Raw genomic sequence first — 10,534 nt, forward strand, 5'->3', positions numbered from 1 at the left:
AGTTTATATACCAATTCTGGGGTCAATTTGACTAATGGTGTATGTTAACATTTGTGAAATATTCTCAATGTTTGTGAGAGGAGAAAACTGAGGATGGATCAACAGTGAAAAGAATGACGCCTCTACAGAATTTTTTATTTTTTAAAAATGCATCCTGTTTGCAACAAGGCACGGAATTAATACTGCAAAAAATGTGGCAAAGCAATTCACTTTTTGTCCTGAATAGCTAGTGTTGTTTATGGCAAATACAACACATCATTGAGTATCACTCTCCATATTTTCAAGCACAGTGGTGGCGGCATCATATTATGGGTATGCTTGGAATCATTAAGGACTAGGGAGTTTTTCAGGATAAAACAAAATTACGTAATGGAGGCACAGGCAAAATCCTAGAGGAAAACCTGGTTCAGTCTGCTTTCCACCGGACACTGGGGGATGAATTCACATTTCAGCAGGGCAATAACCTAAAACACAAGGTCAAATCTACACTGGAGTTGCTTACCAACAAGTCAGCGAACATTCTTGAGTGGCCGAGTTACAGTTTTGACTTGAATTAACTTGAAAATCTAAGGCAAGACCTGAAAATGTTAATGGCTGGAATGGAACGGTATCAAACACAAACATATGGAAACCACGTTTGACTCGGTTTCATTAATTCCATTCCAGCCGTTCCAATGAGCCCGTCCACCTATAGCCCCCCCTCTGCAACCAACAAAGTTTATAGTCTCTAGCTCAAACAGGGCAAAGGATATGATGGTTTAAGTGAAGCTGCTTATAACAGTGCCACCTATAGGCCAATCGGTGCTGTTTTTCATTTACCAAGTTACTCATGGCCTCAAATTTCTGTGTGCCAAATTAGGAAAAACTACCAATCTATGCCCGAGTCATGTGACCATGACAAGAAAAAAAGGAAAAATAATTCAGAATGTTTTTTGGGTCAATCATCAAACCAATGTGTAGGCCTACCCAAATAGTATGTTTTAACATGATTTGTCCTGGATTAACCTATCAGGTGTGTTAATTAACCTACAGTATAGATCATGGCCATACAATATTACCACTATCATGTTAAGAGTCTAAGAGGAGAAATACACACTAAAATGTATTCATGCTACTGCTGAGATACCGAGGAGGAAACATTTGAGCTTGAAAACTACATTCCAAATGAGTTCGGGGGGGGTAAAGTGAACAAGACATGGAAAGATCACAAATCAAATAGTACACCTTTTCAGAGTGATTTTATTGAGAAACAAAAAATGGACATAAATATTTCTCATATCATTCAGGGCAAATAGTGCCAAATGCACTCTTAAACACATTTCTTTTCAAGATGGAATGGGACTATATAACAGTTTAGAAATGTTCTAAAATGTTCAGGATGTATACAAAGTGTATTATTTCATTCAAACACATGAGCAATACAGTCATATGTTAAGTGGAAAATTAGATTTGAAGCAGCAGGGCTTCCCTTGTGAGTGCAATTTCACTTTCAAAAGGTATTGAAAAATATCAGCCGAAATGCGTAATATGCCTCCCCTGCCTTAGATGTGGAGTAAAATAAAATATATATTATTTACACATTCATTCACAACACCTGTATCGATTGTTTTAATGGTTTTATATGCATTTTAAAAAGGAAGGCGAATGTGATGAGCAACTGATTGCATTCATCGCACTTGGGGCGGCAGGGTAGCCTAGTGGTTAGAGCGTTGGACTAGTAACCGGAAGGTTGTGAGTTCAAAACCCCCGAGCTGACAAGGTACAAATCTGTCGTTCTGCCCCTGAACAGGCAGTTAACCCACTGTTCCCAGGCCGTCATTGAAAATAAGAATTTGTTCTTAACTGACTTGCCTGGTTAAATAAAGGTAAAATAAAAAAATAAAAATAAAATGCATAAAACTGCTAACTAGAGTTAAGTGCAATGACTGATTCAACTACTGCTACAACACCTCCAACTGAAGGACTCACATTAAAAAAATAAAACGTGCACATGGTTGCTTTTTGTTAAATACCTAAAATCTATATTTACATTCTGTTTTCAGCGGGGAAATACAAACATCACTAAGCTATCAGTTAACACAGATATCGAACAGTGAAGATAAAGGTCCGCACATTCCCCATCCATCCCACGACCACGTCGAAACGCATAGCGAGACGGAACTAAGATGGCCAACCGAGCACGACACTGTTGCGACACCTGAAAAGAGAGCATACCAAATAGTAACACGGTCATCCACAAGATGCAGTCAAGTTCCACGGCATGCATTCTCTCCTATTCGATCAACAGGCTTGACAGCGTCGGCATTATCAACCTATGACAAGACAGAAAACCTGACAGATCTAAGACATTACCTAGAGAAACTATCAAACACCCAGTGTTTATATTAACACTACACCGAACAAAAATATAAAACGCAACAATTTTAAAGACGTTACTGAGTTACAGTTCATATAAGGAAATCAGTCAACTGAAATTCATTGGGCCCTAATCTACGGATTGCACATGACTGGGAATACAGATATGCATCTGTTGGTAACACAGATAACTTAAAGAAAAGGTAGGGGCTTCAGTCAGAAAAGCAGTCAGTACCTGGTGTGACCACCACTTGCCTCATGCAGCACAACACATCTCATTCACATAGAGAGTTGATCAGGCTGTTGATTATGGCCCGTGGAATATTGTCCCACTCCTCTTCAATGGCTGTTCAAAGTTGCTGTACATTGGCCGGGCCTGGAACACTGTCGTACACGTTGATCCAGAGCATGCCAAACACACTCAATGGGTGACATGTCTGGTGAGTACGCAGGCCATGGAAGAACTGGGACATTTAACTTACAGGAATAGTGTGCAGATCCTTGTGACATGAGGCCGTGCCTTTTCATGCTGAAACATGAGGTGATGGCTGCGGATGAATGGCATGACAATGGGCCTCAGGATCTCCGCACAGTACCTCTGTGCATTCAAATTGCCATCAATAAAATACAAATTGTGTTCGTTGTCAGTAGCAACTGCCTGCCTATAGCATAACCCCACTGCCACCATGGAGCACTCTGTTCACAATGTTGACATCAGCAAACCACTTGCCCACACGATGCCATACATCTGCCCAGTAGTTGAAACAGATTCATCCGTAAAGAATACACCTTTTGCCAGTGGCCATCGAAGGTGATAATTTGCCAACTGAAGTCAGTTACAACTCCAAACTGCAGTCAGGTAAAAACCCTGGTGAGGAAGACGAGCACGCAGATGAGCTTCCCTGAGACAGTTTCTGACAGTTTGGGCAGAAATTCTTCAGTCGTGCAAACCCAGTTTCATCAGATGTCCGGGTGGCTGGTCTCAGACGATCCCGCAGGTGAACAAGCCGGATGTGGAGGTCCTGGGCTGGCGTGGTTACAGGTGGTCTGCAGTTGTGAGACCATTTGGACGTACTGCCAAATTCTCTAAAGTGACATTGGAGGCGGCTTACAGTAGTGAAATGACATTCAAATTCTCTGGCGGACATTCCTGCAGTCAGCATGCCAATTGCACGCTCTCTCAAAACTTGAGACATCTGTGGCATTGTGCTGTGTGACTAAACTTCACATTTTTGAAGTGGCCTTTTATTGTCCCCAACACAAGCTGCACCTGTGTTATGATCATGCCGTTTAATCAGCTTCATGATATGCCACACCGGTCTGGTGGATGGATTATCTTGGCAAAGGAGAAATACTCACTAACAGGGATGTAAACAAACTTGCGCACAAAATTTGAGAGAAATAAGCTTTTTCAGGGTATTTAACATTTCTGGGGATCTTTTATTTCAGCTCATTAAATATGGGAGCAACACTTTACATGGTGCGTTTATATTTTTGTTCAGTGTAGTTCCCAGGGAACTTAAAAATCACGCTAACCTGTGAAAGCTAGTCAGGTCTCACCTGGACAAGTGGGGAAAAAGGTTAGTAAGCATAGCGCGCCCGCTCGGCGTAGGGGTCCCGCGGGATGTCATAAGCCAAGCTTCTGGGGAGGGAGGACACCGGGGAGAGGCGCGCGCGCTCGTACGCGTAGCCCTCAGTATCAGCAGGGATTCGCCGGATCGGGCTCCGGTCGCGGGAGTAGTATGAGGAGATGGAGGCTGGTAGAGGAGGGAGGGGACAGCGCTCGTATAGGTCGAGGCTAGAGGGCGGCAGGCGCTCCCTCATTATGGCCGAGGAGGAGGGGGGAGGTGGGGCTGGCAAAGGGACAGACCGGCGCTCTTCGAAATAACTGGCTCCATACGAGCGAGCCCGGTACTTCTCGTAGAAGTCCACAACACCATAAGGATCCCGGTCCTCGTAAGATGACCGGCGCACTGGGTTGGCTGGGATCACACCATAGCTCGAGCTGGTGCAGCCGTACGCTGCCTCGCTGGCGTATGTCCGGGCCATGCATTGTTCGGCAGCGCTCATTCCATAACCCTGCGGGACACTGTAACTCATTGCGGTCTCGTAGCCCGCGCCCCTGCCATACCCGGGTACACTGCCGCTGCCGTAAACAGACCCTCTGTTGCCAAAGTCGTGCACGGAAGCGTAGCTGCCACTGTAACCTGGATCGCCGTCACTGAAGCCCCGTTGATAAACGCGACCGCTGCGACTCCCCCCGCCGAACCTGGGGGCACCGCCATCGAATCCGTCAGAGCGTGGCTCGGCACCCTCTCTGTAGTTGCCCAACGTGTCGAGCGGACATTCTTTGGACCAGTGGCCTTCCTGCCCGCACCGATAACAACCAGTCCTCTCTCCCATGCCAGGCGTAGTACGCAGGCGGCTAGTCGAAAGCTTCACGCTCAGCAGTTTGCCTTTAAAAAAAAAAAAGACGCAAGAGTTTACGACGATACAATAAACTGTTCCATCTATATCTATGCATATGAGCTACGGAATCAGAAAGGAGGCGGGCACGTACTAAAAAAACACTATCCTAATAGCCTACATTTTAAAACACCTCTGAACGTAAACACTGACGATTGTTCTATCCAAGCAACACTAACCCAGGTATACGGAAATATATCCACAACTGACACACAAGTCCATATTCTGGGATGAATTTTAAAGATGCACATGTACTAATTTTTGTATTTGGAGATAGCGGTTGACTGCCCCTTACTTTCACTACTTACCTTTATCCATGACTTACCTATCAGTTTTGTTAAGACCTTTTCTTAGTGAATAGAACTCATTCTAATTATCAGGGTGGACCTACACCACAACAGGCACTGACCAACCAAGCCCTGCCTGTGTGAGTTCACCTTGGAAGGCTGTGTTGTCCAGCCCACTGACAGCCTCCATGGCATCCTCCACACGCTCCAAGTGGACAAAGGCGTAGTCCTTCACTATGTCACACTCCACCACTGGGCCGTACTCCTCAAACTTGGCCCGTAGTTCTTGGTTGGTACAGCTGCTGTTGATATTACCCACGTGGAGCTTGGTAGAGGCTTTGGGTCTGCCACGGCTCATCTCCACATTCATGGCCTGCCCGTTGAGCTCGTAGTGGTGGAGATTCTTGATGGCATCTTCTGCCTTAGCTTTGTCATCCATGTGCACAAAGCCAAAGTTCTTGACGATGTCGCACTCTGAGATCTTGCCATACTGGGAGAAGAGGGAGCGCAGCTCCTCCGCCGTGGTGTCTGGAGACAAATTCCCAATGAAGATTTTCACCATGGTGATGATGTTCCTGCTTCAGTATATAAACAGTGGAAGAGGAAATTAAACTGATGAAACATGAAATAACTTGGCTCAGGAAGTCTTATGAACCTAAGAGCACATTGATTATTTGACTATTTGATAAATTCGCTCTATCAATAATCCGCTGTGCAAGAGGATGCATTGGATCATTAACAGGACCAATTTACCAATCATAATGCTGGTTACTCTCTGCCACCAGTGTCAGAAGTAGCTAGCAGGTTTGGAACTAGACAAGCTGTCCATTGGTCATTAATTCAGCCCAATGATTCAGGCACGTAAGCGAACGTTTAAAATACATCGCCATCTCAGCATAGTTAAAGCATATATTTGCACGTGTTGTCGTGCAAGACAGCTAGCGACACCGAATTGCCTCTTGTGGCAACTCTAGCAAGTGTCCGCATATGCATGCATAACGAGCATGCTATCCTAACAATAGATCCGAAACGCGTTCATGGCTGTATGTCAGTTATTTGCTGTTCACATAAGGAAATAGGCAACGTCAAAATTTACATAAAAATAAAAAAATCGCCATAAATCACATTTTCTACTTTCGTACCTTTCACTGTGGGATGCCACTGGTCTCCGAGATGAAATGGCGCCGCGCCTGCTAGCCACAGCACAATCTCTGCCCATCCCCTCAAAAGGCAAAACCAGATTGGAGGGCGTCGAAATCAGACCAGTTGATTGGACGAAAGCAGCATACGTGCATTTCTTTCCGACTGTACTTGATTTAGTAGTACCAGGTTTTAGTAGGTATTATCAGAAAAGCATTCATTTCAATTTAGTGTCGATGTGGATAAAGGCTGAAGAGAGCATACATAAAGAAAATTGGCACAAAAAAATACTTTATGGTTTATTAAAAAATAAAATGCGAAAACGTACACGCTTGGACTTAGGAAAAATACAAACTACAACAATTCCCAAAATAGCTTCGCTGTAAAAGGCACCCATAGAAAGTGATTAAGACAAGAGCCCCTTACCTTAATGATTTTGTCATAGCCCTGAGTTATGCTCATGTTATTTGCTGTATTGAACATGTTCATGTTTAGTAGCAATGAATATTCAATGAACACAGGTGAATTTGATTGACTAAAACATAGTTAGAAAACAATATTTAATATATTGCTATATCCTCTTGAATTGGTGTATATCAGATTGGGCCTTCCCGAATTACGCAAGATTACTTTTGGCGGTGCATGAATCTATACGTGCTATGCACACTGTTCAAATTAGTACAAACTTAAATGCTTCTTTTTGGTTAGGAGACGTATGCAGATATTATTGATGAAGCATATCAACTGAGACAAATTGGAATGTTTGTTTTGGGATACGGATAATGTCACCGGGACGAGGATTTCCTCAACAGGAAGTGGAATGTCCTCTTGAGAAAACAGATGTTCACGAACGTTCTCAAAGCCCGTGCGTGAATTTCACAAATATTCATACCGGTCTATTCTTAAATCGTGTATTACTGGGGAAAATTCAAAACGAAAATGTGGTTGAATGACTGAGCGAAACATGGCATTAATGAGATAATTTGTCATTAATAGCTGAAAACAATTAAATGAATGAAAAATATTTCTCAAGTAAGACAAAAGTCTCTAAACTATGGTCACATAAATACGCCAAATTCAGTGGCCAATTTGCTTTGAGGAGATTCTTAAAAATAAAAAGATGTATAATTTCTAAAAAAAATAATTTTAAAAAAGACAAACAAAGCGAGTGGAAAGCCGATATAGTTAAGCTAGTATTAACATCACACACACAGTGCCAGACCTGTGGTTCCAGATAGCTAAGTGTCCTTGTAAGTGACAACTGTAAATAAAGGAAGTATGTTGACTTGAATATGGATCGATTAGTCAGTTGAAGATTCATCTGCCGACGGCTGGCACACAGGTGCCAGGACGATGCACATGCCGATTTCCGCCTGCATCATTCTGGTGCCATCACATTCCGAGTCACGAAAGGTTTGTTTGCGGCACAGCTCGATGGAACCATGCAGCTCAGAGGAGGAATGGTAGCAAAGGAAAAGTCTGGCGAGTCATACACACCTAGAAAAGAGCAGAGCATTCGCTTTGAGAATTCGATTGTGTTTTACGGTTTAAAAGCACTGTGGGGGGGGCATAGTTTATGTTCTTCATTGAAGAACTATTAGGATGAACACGAGTCTACAGTTCCCAGCCCCCACTGTGTCATCATCATCATGTACCTTTTTACATTCAATGGCACGCACCATTCCAAATGTCACAGAGCAATGGGCCAGTACTCCTGGTTGGTTGGCTCACCTTGGCAGTATGTAGCTCAGTAAGCATAGCGTGTCCGATCGGTGTAAGGGTCCCTGGCCTGTGGGACGGCGTACGAGGAGCTTCTGGAGGACGACACCGGGGACAGCCGTGAACGCTCATAACCATAGCTGTCAGAGGTGACAGGCACTCGTCTGATCGGGCTGCGGTCTCGCAAGTAGTACGAGGCGGTCACCGAGGATGGTGGTAGCGGGCGACGCTCGTACGGGTCGACACTAGAGGAGAGCCTTGAGAGGGAGGAAGAGGGGGGAGGGGGGATATAGCCCAGACGGCGCTCTTCAAAATAGCTTGAGCCGTATGGCCGTGCCCTGTACTTCTCATAATAGTCAACATGAATGCTGTAACGGTCTCGCTCATAGGCCGATACCCTCTCGGGATAAGAGCTCGGTAGCCTGCCACTGTACCGATCCCTGGCATCGGCGCTGTACTCCCGAGCAGAGCCATAGCTAGGCCTACGGCTCAAAGGGGGAAGAGGCGGCCCCCCCAGATAACTGGACGATCTGCTATACCCTAGTCTGCCCATGTAATAGGATGCCGCAGCTCTTGGGGGCATCCCGTAGCCACTCGGGTATCTTTCGCCACTCCTGCTGAAACCTGGGGGACCCCGTGGGAAACCCCTGCCGCGGCCCATCATTAGGCCACCTCTGGGGCGTTCACCACTGTCACCATAGCTACCGCCGTTCTGACCGCCGTTCGGGCAATCTTTCGACCAGTGACCCTGTTTCCCGCAGACATAGCAGCCCGTTTGAGCTCCCATTCCCGGGACCGTGCGCAGGCGACTGGTGGACAGATGCACGCTCATCAGCTTGCCTTTTGAGGAGAGAGAAGAGACGCATGAGACGGTTGGGTTCTGACACGCACACCACTGCTTCTTAACGGCTGTTATTTCCTTATTGCAAATACTTATAAATTAGCATCAATTAGTTCACCTGCACTGTTACGTTGAAACCGGATAAAATAATCACGAAAGACTCACGACTTTAGTGCCATTACGTATCCATTAAACTCAGAGAATTAAACCAAAATGCTTTTCGGCATCACTTTACGATCTTTATGCCATCTAAAGGGAAGTGTATTCCGTAACTACAGAAAGCTCAGACTATCTGCGGGTTCACCTTGGAAGGCTGTGTTGTCCAGCCTACTGATGGCCTCCATGGCATCATCCACAGACTCCATGTGGACAAATGCATAGTCTTTCACTATGTCAGCCTCCACCACAGGGCCATACTCCTCAAACTTGGTCTTCAGCTCCTCGTTGGTGCAACCCTCTGGGATGTTACTGACATGCAGCTTGGTGGTGGACTTTGGTCTGCCGCGGCTCATCTCCACGTTCATTTGCTCCCCGTTGAGCTCATGGTGGTGAAGGTTCTTGATTGCCTCCTCCGCTTCGGCTTTGTCGTTCATGTGCACAAAGCCAAAGTTCTTGACGATGTCGCACTCTGAGATCTTGCCATACTGGGAGAAGAGAGTGCGTAGCTCGTCCACGGTGGTGTCGGAGTCAAGATTGCCTATGAATATTTTCACCATCTTCAAATCTGTGGCGTGTTATTCCTAGAAGTGGAGACAAGCAGTTGTTTGTTTACCAAGTCCATTTCAACTATGTGAAGCATGAAGAAAAATACCACGTCCAAAATTTGCCATGAAATACAACTTTCATAACTAATGTTATGATTATAGGCCTACTTTAATAAAATGTCAAAAAAGAATACGTTTGCAAGCTATCTGACGTACAGTAGCTAGCAACTCAATCTAGCTAATGTTATCTAGTTACCTACCGCTAGCTAATTCTCCAGCTAACAGTAACTGACCAGGCCAAATAGGAAAGTTAACGTTAGTATTGAGAACGTTCCATTTAATCTTTCATGGATATTAAGAGAACGTATTTTATAAATATATACATTTTTATTTTATTTTTATCTTGCAGCTAACTTCGTAAGTCTGACTGTGGTTATAAAAACGAGAAATTCCCTCACTTTAGCCAGTTAACCTCAGCTAGTTGCTTGTTCTGTCGGAATTAACTTAGCTAGTTTAGCTAGCTACCTGTTCTGTTAACAACCTGGCTGACACTCTCGAAAACCTCCAACTGAAATCCAAATGAGGTTGATAACCTAGCCAGCTAGCTTGGTCTTCGTTTGCGTTAACTAGTTTCTAACATTATATATCTATATTATTTGTTGTTGAAAAGAAACGTTCGCACGGTATGGTGCTAGCTATGACTAATTCTGGTCAAACAAAACACATCGTGATTATATCGTACAGGGTGTCTTAGTCCTCCCTCTAGCAACTTGTTGAATACAAATCAACACTGATTGAGATGTCAATTTCCACCATGTCCCCCTTACCTGAATAACGACTCAAACTGCAAATGCCAATGAATGAATTCTGAAATGGCGCCGTGATTATTTTTAGGAAGTGTGTGACGCAATCAAAGTGATAAAAAAAAGCAATGGCGCCCCCGTCTGTTTAGTCGAGATACTACATCAATTATAAAGTTACGCATCATGTCATGTTTTTACGTAAACTGACCCAATTCATAA

The 10,534-nt window shown here is 44.4% G+C and overlaps 1 protein-coding gene across 8 annotated transcripts; it reads right to left on the reverse strand.

The window, feature by feature from the left end:
* Positions 1-1,221: 1,221 nt before the first annotated feature.
* Positions 1,222-10,435, reverse strand: LOC112260070 (RNA-binding protein 4.1). 8 transcript variants are annotated; one of them, XM_024434876.2, is made up of 4 exons: positions 6,251-7,745; positions 5,259-5,686; positions 3,916-4,811; positions 2,065-2,197 (listed from the first exon to the last, which is right to left on the reverse strand). In XM_024434876.2, exons 1-3 carry the CDS (start codon positions 6,325-6,327, stop codon positions 3,937-3,939), a joined length of 1,380 nt encoding a protein of 459 aa, XP_024290644.1. In that variant the 5' UTR covers positions 6,328-7,745; the 3' UTR covers positions 2,065-2,197; positions 3,916-3,936. The 8 variants fall into 8 exon arrangements, with proteins under 8 accessions (XP_024290650.1, XP_024290649.1, XP_024290644.1 ...); XM_024434880.1 differs by lacking the exons at positions 2,065-2,197; positions 3,916-4,811; positions 5,259-5,686 and adding exons at positions 7,980-8,807; positions 9,113-9,548; positions 10,340-10,435 and having other exon boundaries at positions 6,535-7,745; XM_024434882.2 differs by lacking the exons at positions 3,916-4,811; positions 5,259-5,686; positions 6,251-7,745 and adding exons at positions 9,113-9,548; positions 10,340-10,435 and having other exon boundaries at positions 1,222-2,197.
* Positions 10,436-10,534: the final 99 nt, after the last annotated feature.

This window comes from Oncorhynchus tshawytscha, linkage group LG10 (genome assembly GCF_018296145.1).
Source record: "Oncorhynchus tshawytscha isolate Ot180627B linkage group LG10, Otsh_v2.0, whole genome shotgun sequence".
NCBI lineage: Eukaryota > Metazoa > Chordata > Actinopteri > Salmoniformes > Salmonidae > Oncorhynchus > Oncorhynchus tshawytscha.